Source organism: Dipodomys spectabilis, unplaced genomic scaffold, assembly GCF_019054845.1.
Source record: "Dipodomys spectabilis isolate Male_0828 unplaced genomic scaffold, ASM1905484v1 ptg000138l, whole genome shotgun sequence".
NCBI classification, from domain to species: Eukaryota; Metazoa; Chordata; class Mammalia; order Rodentia; family Heteromyidae; genus Dipodomys; species Dipodomys spectabilis.
The window spans coordinates 8,887,340-8,901,385 of NW_024870815.1; the positions used below are offsets into that span (position 1 = coordinate 8,887,340).

The 14,046-nt window shown below is 36.8% G+C and overlaps 1 protein-coding gene across 1 annotated transcript in view; it reads right to left on the reverse strand.

Moving 5' to 3' along the window:
• Mroh2b (maestro heat like repeat family member 2B) overlaps positions 1–49 on the reverse strand; it is a 70,414-nt gene extending 70,365 nt beyond the window's left edge. Inside the window, exon 1 of the mRNA XM_042690532.1 lies at positions 34–49. Within this exon, the coding sequence (XP_042546466.1) occupies positions 34–49 (16 nt within the window). The remainder of the gene's footprint in view (positions 1–33) is intronic.
• Between the last annotated feature and the right edge of the window lie 13,997 nt (positions 50–14,046).

Genomic DNA, 14,046 nt, shown 5'->3' on the forward strand with positions numbered 1-14,046 from the left:
AATCCTAACTCCTTATGATGTAGTGATACTTACCTGTGGTTTCTTCCATGCTGTAGGTTATGTCCTGGCTGTTTTAGGCTTTCTAAGAGACAGCACCTAAGTATCAGAAATAGTAAGGCTAAAAAAAAAATCAACAAAGCAAGTTGGCAAGTTCTTCATATAAGGTTCACATAAGATTCCCTAAATGAATGTCCCTCCTCCAATTGATGGGCCTGGTGATCTGGGAGCTTTCAGTGATGGGTTTATTGGTGAGGATGCTGCTGCTGAATTCTTCTACTATGACATTTTCTGGCTTCAGAGCTCCTGCTGACCAACAAAATGGCTGCATCTCACCAAATATTGTTCCTTTGATGTACTTGAGGAGGAAGGAATTAGAGACTAGGACTCAAACTGTTTTTGTAGATCAGAGGAAATCCTCTCCCCAAATTTGGGTCCATTGATCACAAATTTAGGAATGGTTTCAGGAGTCACTTTACTGGCCTGATGTTGGTAAAGCCTTTAGGTGATCTTGTTGATTGTTCTATTTGGTGAAGGGCAGTCACACAAACTGGGCATGCTCAGTGGACCGGAATGCCCATCGGGGCAGTTGCATAGAATGACCAACTGACACAGTAGCAAAGCCGAGCTTCCTCTGCCTTCTCCCCACTACGCTCTTACAGACTTGGTCAGGATCTTGGCCTTACCCCAGGATTAGGCTCTTTCTCCAACTCTGTTATCACTGTTGGTCTTCAAATCATTTTTGTACAATTTTTTTTAGCTAAAATGCTTTCAATTTTACTAGCATACACCTCAATCTGATGACTCTTTTTTCGTATATTTTTATTGTAAAGATACTGTACAGAAGGGTTACAGATACATGAGTAAGGTAAAGAATACCTTTCCCTGATGACTCTTCACTGTAAATCTGGTTGGTTATAATCTGGTTCATGGCAGATGATAGAGAAGGGAAGGGTACTAACAATCTATAGACTGCAAGATGCCAAGGGGAAATTCGCTTTTTCTAGGGCTTAATTAAGCAAGCTATTTTCACACTCAAAGGTCATGTGCTTACACCCAAATCTTGAAGTTGTCATCTTTCTCAGAGACAGTTATTTTGGTTCTCACAGGTGACATGACCAGTCTCAGCTTCCCAAGTGAGCATGATTTTTTTCCCCTAGCGCTTCCTCAAAGCACCTTGTCATTGGACTTACCTGGTGTTCTTTCTTCTTCACAGTGTTAACTCCCAGGTACCACCTCAGGTCTGATAAACTAGAATGATGTCGAAATCTGTATTTTAATGATCATCTCTAGCTCTTCTTAGTCTAAGATGTTCTGGTCCAGATCCTTGCCTAGTCACCCAAAGTGGATAAGTGAAAATGTAGCAGTTAACTGAGGATGTTCATTCTGGTTAGCAAGAATTATAGCTGTTTTTCTATAGTACCCAACTTAAAACCACAGAGTGAACTGAACTTGGTAAGTTAGAGAGTCTTTAGTGGCAGCTTAAAACGTGTACTGACTTACAAGGAAAAATAGAGGTTAGAAATAATTTGCTCTTAGAACCTTAAAGAACAATGTGCAGCAAAGTTAGTAATGAGAAATCTATCTACGTAATTGTTAATTTTTTTGTGAATCAATGATTTTTCTACATCTCTGTGCATGAAGCTTTCCTTGATTTTATACAAATCAAGGAAGCCAGATTTATATTAATTTTGCATTTAACTCATCAGGACCACAAAAACACACCTTTATGTTAAGTCCTTTCAAATAAAGCAAATTAAAATATATTTAAACACCCCAAATCCTCAAAAAACAAAACAAAACAAAACAAACCTAATTTGCCATCATTTTATTGTACTTCGGGGGCCTCCATGTTACATCTTCTTGCCATTTCCTCTTTTTATTTTTAGTTTGCTGGTTATGAGGTTTGAACTCAGGGCCTTGGGTGCTGTCCTTGAGCTCTTTTTGCTTAAGGCTATATCGCTCTACCACTTTGAGCACAGCTCCACTTCTGGTTTTTGAGTGGTTAATTAGAGGTAAAGAATCTCATGGGGACTTTTTGCCCCTTGCTGGCTTCAAACCGTGACCCTCAGATCTCATCCTCCTGAGTAGCTAGGATTACAGGTACCTGGCTCACTCATTGGTGCCCAGCTGGTCTTTCTTTTTATATTAGGCAACACAATACAGGTTTAAGTCTTTTGAGGATCTAGAAAAATGCCAAACTGTAATTCTCAAAGCTAATAGGCTGCTACGTGATAACTAATTCAACATTATTTCCAGAGATTTATTTTCATCCTGCTCAGAAACTAGAATGTCTTCTTGGGGAATGTGAGAACTCTTGCCTTTTGAAATATCCTTGGCAAATGATAACTACCCATACCCTGTAGTGATGTGTTTCCTAATGTGTCCTCTCAGACAAGCATGCGACCAAGGCATTAAAATTATGAGAGAAAGTTATGGGAAAATAGATCTGTATAAGTATGGAAATATCACAGAAATTTAGATTCTGTGGTTTTAAGAGTTTAATCCTTTCTGTAGATAGCAACTACTTTGACATCAATCCTTTTATTCTCCACGTGAAGTGTTGGGTTACAAAACCACTAATAGTGAAATCAGACACTTTTTGTTTTTCTTAAGCAAGTTTTAAGAGAAACTTAATCCCTTCACAGTTAGCATATAAAAGAGCAGAAATCCTAGATAGCTTTCCTTTCTTTTTACTCCTTTACTTCTTCCCTATCCATTCTCTCTTGCTTTTGCCCTTCCTTTCTTGTTCCCAGATCTCTCCTTCTTGCGTTTTAAAGTAATCATTCTTATTAACTGGGTGCCTGTGGCTCATCCCTGTAATCTTAGCTACTCAGGAGGCTGAGATCTGAGGATAGTCTTTTAAAGCCAATCAGGACAGGAAAGTCCATGAGATTCTTATTTCCTACGATAGAAGACCAAATGTAAAGTATGGAAGGTCACCAGTTCTGTCTACAAAGCACATAGGTACTGGTCCTTTATAGCAAAGATGAGGCTCCCCCATACTCAGAGGAACTGTCTTCTTCCTTCCCTAAGAAGAGATAAGATATTCTAATTAAATCTTTTCTTCAGTATGAATAGAAGGCAAATAGTACTATTTATTTGATTTATCTATTTATTTTGCTGATTGAGGTTGTTTCATACTTTTAAATTATTTTATTGTAAATATACCATGTTCCACTACTACATAAAAATATCTATCTCACAGGGCTGGAAGGGTGGCTCAGTGGTAGAGCACTTGCCTTGCATGCATGAGGCCCTGGGTTCGATTCCTCAGCACCACATAAGCAGAAAAGAATAGCCGGAAGTGGGGCTGTGGCTGAAGTGGTAGAGCGCTAGCCTTGAGCTGAAGAGCTGAGGGACAGGGCTCAGGCCCAGAGTTCAGGCCCCACGACCGGACCCAAAAAAAAAAATTAAAAAAAATTAAAAAAAAATATCTATCTCAAATATCAACCCTCAGAAGGATTTATATATGAAATTAAAAAGAAAAGAAGGGAAACTATGGTACCTATGTTTCTTTGGGCCTGGCTTACTTTACTTAGTGGTTTCCCTTATTTGCAATAACTAGTATATGTCTGAGACAAGCAGAAAAGGTCAGATAAGATGATGTTAAGTGAAATGAACCCCAAGATAAGGACACAAGTGTTTTTTGTCTTTCTTGCTATTGTTTCTAATGTATTTATAAGGTACCGTGTGATTTTTTTTGATGCTTTGTATATCCCTCCTCCACAGTATAATCCCTGTTTTCACTGTATTTGATGATGGTATAATTTGGGGAGCAGAAGGGAGAAAACAAATTGTTTATATAGGGATACAGGTTGACCCATTGTAACAATGAGATGTACAAGACACTTGTTGAAAAACAAACTACAATGTAGGGGGGAGGCAGTGTAGTTGTGGAGATGGTAGGGGAAGAAAAAAGGAGGCAACAATGCGTGATAAGAAATGTACTCATTACCATGCTCATGCAATTGTAACCCCTCTGCACAGCATTTTCACAATAAAAATCTTATTTAAAAAAATAAAAGGAAAAGTAGAAACAGCACGAGGCCTGAGGTTGACACATTTGAATTGCATCTATGACCTGTTTTGTACTCATTGCATTATTATGGGAAAGTCACCTACGTCCCTGGATAGATTTTGATTTCTCAGTTGCAAACACGGAGGGGCTCTGCTTAGCTAGCCTAAGGACCATTTCCCTCACCAAGCAACTTTGTTCTCACTTTTTTTTTTTTTTGGTAATTCCAAAACAATGGATGCTGGTACTAATTCTGAAGCAACCTTTTGTGGATAAGGATTTTCTTGTGTTCTCCCTTATATAAATCCAGCACTGTCTGTTCATCCTGCATTCAGTAGCAGCCATTGTACAAGAGCATGAGACTGGAGAATTCTGCGTGTTAACTAATGCAGTCAGTGAGAGCGGTGGGAAAAGGGACATCCATGTATCTCAATTCAAATGCAACGACCGAGCTTCAATTAATGTTTCTTGATTAAAAATCCCCAAGAGATATTAAGCATGTGCAAACACCAGTTACTTCTCTATATATCCTCAAGTGTTGTGTTCTGCATTTTAAAATGAAGAACACAGTTTTAGAGTAACCTCTTTAGTATTTGAGAAAAGCTGGTTTTACCCTCTAGCGATAACAGTTTAAGACCGTGCAAATGAGGACGTAATTTACTAGAAAATGTTCCTCAGAGCCTGTCATAGAGGTAGACTTGTCTTTGTTACTGTCTTTGTTCTGGGGGAAGAATCTAGCTTGGATAAGAGGAGAAGGCATTGGAACTTAGAAGACCTGGTGGTTGGCTCACACTGGCTTACTGCTTTCCTTAAGTTTGGCCTGAACTTTTAACACTAAATGCTCATCATCAGTTTCCTCTTGCCCTCCTGCATCATGTTGATGAGAAGATGAAATATCAACTTCTGGTTGCACAGATCATCTTCAAAGGCAGCTATAAAATTTACATATTTTCTTACCTCTGTTTTCATAATGAAAGACCTGGGTCTTGTAAATGCCCAGGTAAATCTTAGAAGAAAACGTCAGGAATATCATCTTTTTCAGGATTAAGAGACAATTTCCTTGCTTTTCAGTGATTATTCCACATTTAGAAAGAAAAACCATGTCCTTATTTTAAGTTACTTTTGTGGGATTTAAGTTATTCTTTAATGATTTTGGTAGTTTCTTAGGCTTGTGGAGAAGGCATGAAATATGGAGAATTTTAGATTCCTACAAATGTCGAATGAGTGTGTGTTGTGTGTGTGTGTACGTGTGTGTGTGTGCATGCACATGTGTTCGAATGAGTGTGTGTTGTGTGTGTGTGTGCATGCACATGTGTTCACCAGTCCTGGGGCTTGAAATCAGGGCCTAGACACCGCCTTGAGATTTTTTTCTCAAGGCTAGTGCTCTACCATTTGAGCCACAGTTCCACTTCCAGCTTTTTGGTGTTTATTGAAGGTAAGAGTCTCGCAGACTTTTCTGTCCCAGCTGGCTTTGAACTTCAGATTCCTGCCTCCTATGTACACTGGGATTACAGGCATGAGACACCAGCACCTGGGACAGTAAGTTTTTGTTTTTGTGCCAGTCCTGTGCGTGAACATAAAGCCTGGATGCTGTCCCTGAGCTTTCATGCTCAAGGCTAGTGTTCTACCACTTGAGCCACACCTTCATTTCCAGCTTTTTGGTGACTAGTTGGAAATAAGAATCTCATGAAGGTTCCTCTCCAGGCTGGCTTTGAACTGAAATGCTCAGATCTCAGCCTCCTGAGTAGCTAAGATCACAGGAGTGAACCACCAGCACTGGGCCCAGCCCAGTGACTTTCATTAAAAATAATTGAGGAAGTGGTGCTGTGGCTCAAGTGGTAGAGCACTAGCCTTGAGCTGAAGAGCTGAGGGCCAGCATCCAGGCCCAGAGTTCAAGCCTCATGACCGAAAAAAATTGACTAAGTTAAAGTATTAAAATCATTTACACCAAGAACAGATAGTAAACTATTATATAAACCTTCAAATAATAATATTTCTTGGCCAATAAGGGGCTTTCGCTGGCAAAGGGGGCAAATCATAAAACCACATTATGAAACAGGATTGAAAAACACATTACTTGGATGGTTGGTCCTAATGTTACTTTCAGTCATTCTTTATCTGCTTTCCATGATACACAGAGATATAGCTCAGGAATTAAAAGAACTACAGTTGGAGATCATCTCAGCATTTTGCTCTTAGTAAAACATAAACATAAACATAATTATCAGTCCCTAATAAAGCAATGCATTTATTTAGTACATTTATGCCTCAGTCACATCATTCACAAAAGGTGACGCAGTACAGATTAAGTGACACAAGGAAAAGCTGTTGTACTAGGTTAGATGAACTTGTCACCTGCTATTGTTGCTCTTGTCAACATTATCTTTATAACCACTGGAAAACACAGTCATGAGGTTTCCTCGTTCCCACAGTACTGTTTGTTGAGGTCCTATACTCACAGTTTCTGCTTTTCATAGTATTCTTCTAGGACCCTATGAAAGACTCAGACCTATAATACAATCATGCTAATTGTTTCCTAATTACTCAATTGTTAATTACTTCTTTTATATAGCATTTTGTAAAACCATTCTTCTAAAATCCTCATTTTTTCTCAACATCCTATTAGTTCTACAAAAAATAAGCATCTTGATTGTCCCCCTTTTTGTTTACAATGGAAAGTATACAATCAAAAATTAAATGAACTCTAAACCAGGAAGATTTCAGAAATATTTTAATGTAGAAATCATTCGCCTCACACAACTGCAATCATTTCTCCAGGAATTATAATCTATAGTGCAACTTTTCAAGTGTCCTTCACCTTCAGCAGCGTTTATAGTTAGTCTAAACTGGTCAAATAGATCACCAAAGGAAGACTTTAAAGGGAAAATATTCCAAATTTGTAAAATGACATATGGTACATGGAAAGCTTTTGAGAGCACTTTTGGTAGGATTTTTTTTCAAACTATATATTGGTGGTGGTTCTTCTTTTTCATCCTCCTCCCCCTCCTCCCCTTCCTCCCCCTCCCCCTCCCCTTCCTCCCCTCCTCCTTCTACCCCTCCCCTTCCCCCTCTCCCCTCCCCCTTCTCCTCCTCCTCCTCCTTCTTCCTCCTCCTCCTCCTTCTTCCTCCTCCTTCTCCTCCTTCTTCCTCCTCCTCCTCCTCCTTCTTCCTTCTTCCTCCTCCTTCTTCCCTCTTCCTCTTCCTCTTCCTCTTCCTCTTCCTCTTCCTCTTCTTCTTCTTCTTCTTCTTCTTCTTCTTCTTCTTCTTCTTCTTCTTCTTCTTCTTCTTCTTCCTCTTCTTCTTCCTCTTCTTCTTCCTCTTCTTCTTCCTCTTCTTCTTCTTCTTCGTCCTCCTCTTCTTCTTCTTTCCTCCTCCTCCACTTGTCTGTTCTGGTTCTAGAGCTTGAATTCAAGGCCTTGGCACTGTCCCTGAACTTTTTGGCTCAAGGCTAGCACTCTACCACTTGAGCTACAGCTCTACTTTTAGAGTTTTGGTATTTAATTGGAGATAATAACCTCACACACTTTCTTGCCCAGCTTGGCTTTGAATCACAATCTTCAGATCTCAGCCTCTTGAGGAGCTAGGATTAGAGAGGTGAGCCACCAGTGCCCAGTTTTCTTTTATGAAAGTACATATGTGCATTTCTATTGGCATACAATACATTGCACATATTTTAAACAATATATTTGAGAAGTTTTAGAACAGTATACATATCTGAAACTACTAATCAAGGCAATGAACATATTCATCATTCCCAAAGTGACCTTGCCCACATTTTAAGCTTCCCATTCTTCTCTCTCCACCTGTGACTTCATTCCCAGGCAAGCACAATTTCTAGAACTATGGTGTAAGCAAACAGTAAGGTATGCAATATTTTCATTTGCTTTCCCATTTTCAGCGTCATATTTTGAGATTTCTTCATGTACTTCATTCCTTTTATCACCATACAATTTTCTGCTACACAAATATGCTATAGTTTGTCTACTTGTTGATAAACATTTAGGCTGTTTTTTTATTTTTCTTTTTAGCTATTGCCAATGAGGCTGCTACAAACACTTGTGTACAGGTCTTTCTGTAGTCATGATATCCTTTTCTCTCATGACTAATTAGTTATGAATGCAAGGGCTAGATCACTTGATAGATATTACTTTAATGTTTTAGGAACTTGTCAAAAATTTCTAAAAGTGGTTGTTGCATTAATTTTTTTAAATTTAGTTATGCAAAATAATTTCGGTTCAGACTGTAACAGTCTAGATGCCTACCAATAGTGTACAAGAGTCCCAGTTGCTGCTAATCAATAGTTGATACGTTTAGTATATTTTATTTTAGCCATCTACATAGTTCTAAAAGGGTATTTCATTGTGTCTTTAATTTGCACTTCTTGATGACTAATGACATCCAGTTTTTCCATATTTACTTATCATGTTTACTTCCCTTAGAGAAATATTTGTTCAAATCTTCGCCCATCTCTACATGATTGGTTTCTTATGCTATGATGGTTCCTTATGTATTATGGGTAGAAGTTCTTTGGTAGTTGATTTACAAATATTTTCTCTCATTTACGGTTTGTCTTTTTATTTTCTTAATGTCTCCTAAAGAATAGATGAGCTTAATTTTTATGAATTCTGATTTATTCTTTCTTTTAAGATCATTTCTAAGAAATTCTTGTCTCATCAAATTTTGTGTTGTTTACTATTGTCTTTTACAACTTTTAAACTTTTAAACCTACATTTAGAGTTACAATACCGCTTCAGATCTTCTGTTTTATATAAGACATGATTTGTTATTCTTTTCATATTAATGTCTGGTTGTACCAGACTTATTTGCTGAAAAGATATTCCTGTTTTCATTGAATTGTCTTTATGGTGTTGTAAAAAAATCAATTGACCATATGTCTTAGATCTATTTCAGAACTCTATTTTCTCATGTTGCTCTGTTTCTATCTTTAAACTAGCATCGAAGTCTCTTTATTAGTGTAGCTTCATAAGCCTTGAAATAACTTAGTGTAACTCTGAAACTTTGTTCTTTTACAGTTGTTCTGGCTTTTATGTGTTATTTTCATTTCACATCAATTTTATAACCAACTGGCTATTTTCTAAAGAAAACAATCAAGTTGGTTTTTTGATTGGGATTGCATTGAGTTTATAGATAAACAGGAAAAGAATTGACATCTTAAAAATAGCAATCTTTCAACCTATAAACAAGGTATGATCTTATATTCTTTTAGATTTTTCTTATCTCAGAGATGTTTTGTCATTTTGAATGTACAGTTTTACCAGTTTTTCTCTTAGCCCTAGAAGGCATAGATTTGTTACGCTGTAACAAAGAACAATTGTTCATTGCTAGTCTACATGTTTCTACATAGTTGTGAGATAGGCTCATACCAACACATTCAGCTTTTTTATTTGTGGAGATGAGCTCTCAATTTTCTTGCCTGGGTTGGCTTCAAACAGTGATCCTCCTGACCCCAATCTTCTGAGTAACAGGGTTAAAGGTGTGAAACTACATTGCCTTGGTTCTCAAGCAAGGATTATTTTATCCTTCAGAATAAAATAAAAACAAATGGTCTCCCCAAACAAAATCATCCAACAAAAATAAACTCAAGAAAGCACTCAACAATGGCTTAACCATACTTTTCTATAACTTTGGCCTTCTTTCTTAAGCAGTCTCTAGTGGTTTTCCTTATGTTATGTCCTATATGCATAGTTTAGTCTTTTTCTGCTTTACTATCTTTGTTTCAAGATGATTGCTATACATCCACACCTCACGATGGCATTCTATGCAGGAAGAAGGTGGAAGCATATACTATTTTTTTGTGAGATTTTATATTATCAGTCTGTAGGAATCATCTTCTGAAGGCATTTCATTCTCATCTGACTGGAGAAACCGTGTGTTTCTCAATAGAGTAATGAGAGCAAGGAGGGAATTAGAACTAACTCAAATAGTTTCAGCAGAATATCTCTCTGAATAACAATCCTACCATATTCCCAACATTTAAAGAGCTTAAATCTGGATCTATGACCAGGGAACCTATGGAACGCAAATGTGTTTTTGACATATGATGAATTATAAATATCTCATTAGAGTACAGTCAAGATGGGAAATTTGGTTTAGATATGAAAGAAGCTATACTTCATAGCATTGTTCTAATTTGTTGTTTAATTTACCTTGAATTATTTATTACCTTAATTCAGAAGGCCTCCAAATCATTTATTTTTGACCTTCATTTAGACTGCTGTAGCTCTGTATACACACTGATATATGTGTCCATTTATGCATTTACTTTTGTTGATGGCATACAGTTTTGATGTGCTAAAATTTATAATACATTTTCTTTGTTTTGTACAATCAGGTATAAGAGGAGATATATTTAGTTTAGTTGATTAAAGCAGATGTTTTAGCAAAATAGATAGGGATAAGCTGAGTGATTAATGAATAATATCTAGGATGTTTTGGGAAGCTAGGGTGGGTGAGCTACAAACCTTTTGTTTTTCTGTTTGAGGACTATGTGGAGTGAGAACTGCGTTGCTTGGAAAAAATAGAAACATTTGAGAGAAAAATGTAGTGAAATAGAAAAAATTTTGTGGTTGGTAGTTGAAAATGATACCCATCAAGAGTCATTGTATTCATATACTACGTTATTGAATGGTAACTCTTTTGTACAACTACTTAAAAATAGAATTTAAAAAATCCTTGCCTTTATATAAACTATCAAAAATAATAGTAGAAACTTCTTTGGAGAGAAATATATCATTGAAACAGTTCTGAGTCCAATTTCCTAATAGCATCATCTATCTTCCAGATTTTTTTAAAAGATAACTTATTTATTATATTTTTATTCTTTTAAAAGCAGTTGTACAGAAAAGTTTGAAAAGAATTATGTCTCATTCACTAAAATTAGTTCAGATGTCTCTTACATTCTTTTATTTTTACTTTTTAAAAATTCTTAATCTATAGATATTAAGTTGGACTTTGCTAATTTGATTCTTACCTGAAGAGTGAGAAAATCCTCTCCCATCTCCTATCTGAATAGCCAGTTAAGTCTGATTCATTTGTGTAATTTGTAATATATTAGTGCCTTTTGGTGGAACACAACAATCAAAGTGATAAAGAGTGTGGAAAGAAGCATACAATAAGACTAAATACATTGCTGGGCATTGGTGGCTTATGCCTGTAATCCTAGCTACTAAGGAGGCTGAGATCTGAGGATGGCAGTTCAAAGCCAGCCTGGCAGGAACATCCATGAGACTCTTACCTCTAATAAATCACTCAGAAAAGCAGAAGTGGTGCTGTGTCTCAAGTGGTAGAGCCCTCGCCTTGAGCTGAAGAGCACAGGGACAACCTCCAGGCCCAGAGTTCAAGCCCCACGACCCCTCCACCTGTCCCCCCCCCCCAAAGACTAAATACATCAGCACTCTTTAGGTTACCTACCAACACTTTCTTGTAAAGATGAACTTTACAATGTACATATTACAATGTACATGCAACGAACTTAACAGTTTCCATAAATATGTGCAATGCTACCATGTACCTAAAGTATACATGTATACTGTCTTTGTATTATAAATTGGCAAAGTATCTCTTTCATAAGCTATCTAGACAGATTTGTGATTTGAACTTGGCACTTACATATTTTCCTTGCTTATCAGCAAATGTCACACCTAATTTTTTTCGGAGATCATTATAAAGACACTGAGACTTAGTTCTATTAATTCACTAAATAATCAGATTCTCTCAAAGAACTCTTTCCTAGTTTGTGATGTACATCTTTCTCTGCTGAAGGAAGATGATTAAGCTTGTCTGAATCATTTTAACTGACTGGGCACTATTGCTCTTTTAACTTTGATGTGTGGAGTGATGAGAATCATATAATTGGAGATGATACTGGATGGTTGGATGAGAAAAGCTTTTCTACTGTAGACTCCCTTTTCTTCACCTGTCCTTCTCTTATTTTTAGCAAGTCATCAGTCTTTACTGAGAAACTTCCAGGAAAGGGACTTTAGTAGTTTCAAACAGATATATTGTTCCATTTTGACACAACTGAAATTACTAAAATGTCCAGCTTATGAGCCAGTTCTTCGGTTTTGGAAATCCTATCTTTGACCACAATTTTGCACTTTGTAGTAGCAAAATTATATTTTCTCTTCCATTTGATAGTACTTAAAATATTTGAAAAGATTTCTAGAACCATTGCACCATTTCAACATTTTCTATTTTCTCATCAAAAAGTTGAAATAATCTAATAGTTTCTTCAGTAATATGCCTTTTACATTTCTATGTACTCACAGATTGTTTTTTAAATGTAAACTGCCAGTATACTAGAAATTCCTCAATCTATATATGAATGGAGATTTTAAATTCAATTTTAAAGAATGCAGCCAACTCATATCAGGAAGATGGCAGAATATAGCTGCCCAGAACTCATCTCCTTGTAGAAATAGGAACTTGAAAAACAGTCCACAGAGGAAAATTCATTCACAAGAGCTAAGGAATCCAGGTAGATGATAACCATATGTGCAGATAGCATAGAAATAAGAAAAACTCAGTAAACAGAGTAAAAAAGTTTCTTATCATCCAGGTGACTCTTTCTCCCTTCAGGGAGAGAGATGCCCGCTGCTTGGGAAAAGGAAGGTGGGTTCAACACCAGACTCTGCTGTAGATCTCAACCAGGCTAGTCTGCCTGGACTTTCTCTTTGAGGAGATTCTTTTGATTACCAATGCAATCATTTCAGTACTTATAAATCTACTAGGTCTGATGACATAGTTTATATTATCCAATTATATATTTGATAAAGGATTTATAAGAGAAAAGCCCCAAGGATATACAGAAATGAGTTTAAATATTAATTGCCCTGATTTGTTCTTGTACACAGTGTACACATGTATTGAAATTACTTACAGTGCTTCATAAATATTTACAAACATGACACAGTAATGAAAAGAAAAGTGTATTGAAATTTGTTGTTGCAATCAGGTAACTGAAGAGTATGGATGGGACTGGGAAAGACGGGGAGGGGCGGTGGGGATGACATTGATCAAGATGCATTATACTCATAAATTGACATGCTGTATGGAAACCCCTTAAAGATAATGATAAAAAAAATAAAATGGTGGTTGCTAAGGTTGTGGAGGAAAGATAGATACATGTTAGCTATAGTGAACAAAATTTCCATTTGGTGAGTAAACTCTGGAGACTTCATGAACATTATGATAGTAATAGATAGCTTTATGAGGAAGGGTTTGAATACTCCTTTTCTAGGAGAGGATCTGAATATTTATGTTTTTTTCCTGGAAAAGAGGGAGACTTAGAGTATATATGTGCCAGTTTTTGCACAGGATTCACAATGTGCCCATGTTTGTGCTTTAGTTCTTTCTGGGTAGTGGTTTGCTATGTTAATGCATTATGATGAGTCACTGTCATGGTAACCTCATGTTTCATTCCATTTTAAAACCCTTTCTTCTGTACTTAAGCTCTCCTTTAGTTTTGTAAGCGCAGAAACGTTCATGACAAAAAAATTGTCTTTCAAAGGGGGAACCAGTGCAACAGTGATACTCACACGACTCTATGTTGGACATGATCTGTACAGCTTGAGGTGGGGGGATGGAGGGGAGGGAAAGAGGGAGAGAAATGAAGGAGGAGCTAACAAGTTCAACAAGAAATGTACCCACTGCCTTACTTATGTAACTGTAACCCCTCTGTACAGCACCTTGACGATAAATTTAAATAAAAATATAGCTACCTAATTTTTATATCCTAAAAGTTGTCCTTCTGGAAAGAATTTTAAGTAGCTCAATTTTAGCTCTCCTTGGGGCTTTCCTTGTGCAGAGTAGGAGACAGACAGAACCTTGCCCCAGATGGCTGAGGCTGGCTTATTGATAAATCTCAGCTAATATTTTATACTGCCTCCTTCAAAATTAATTAAACTTTCCCAATTAGCCTTTAAAATACATTAAAATTTTACGTCCTATCAGCAAGTTACTATTGTTAAATTACAGAATATTCAAGAACAAATCCCATTTAAACTTGTACT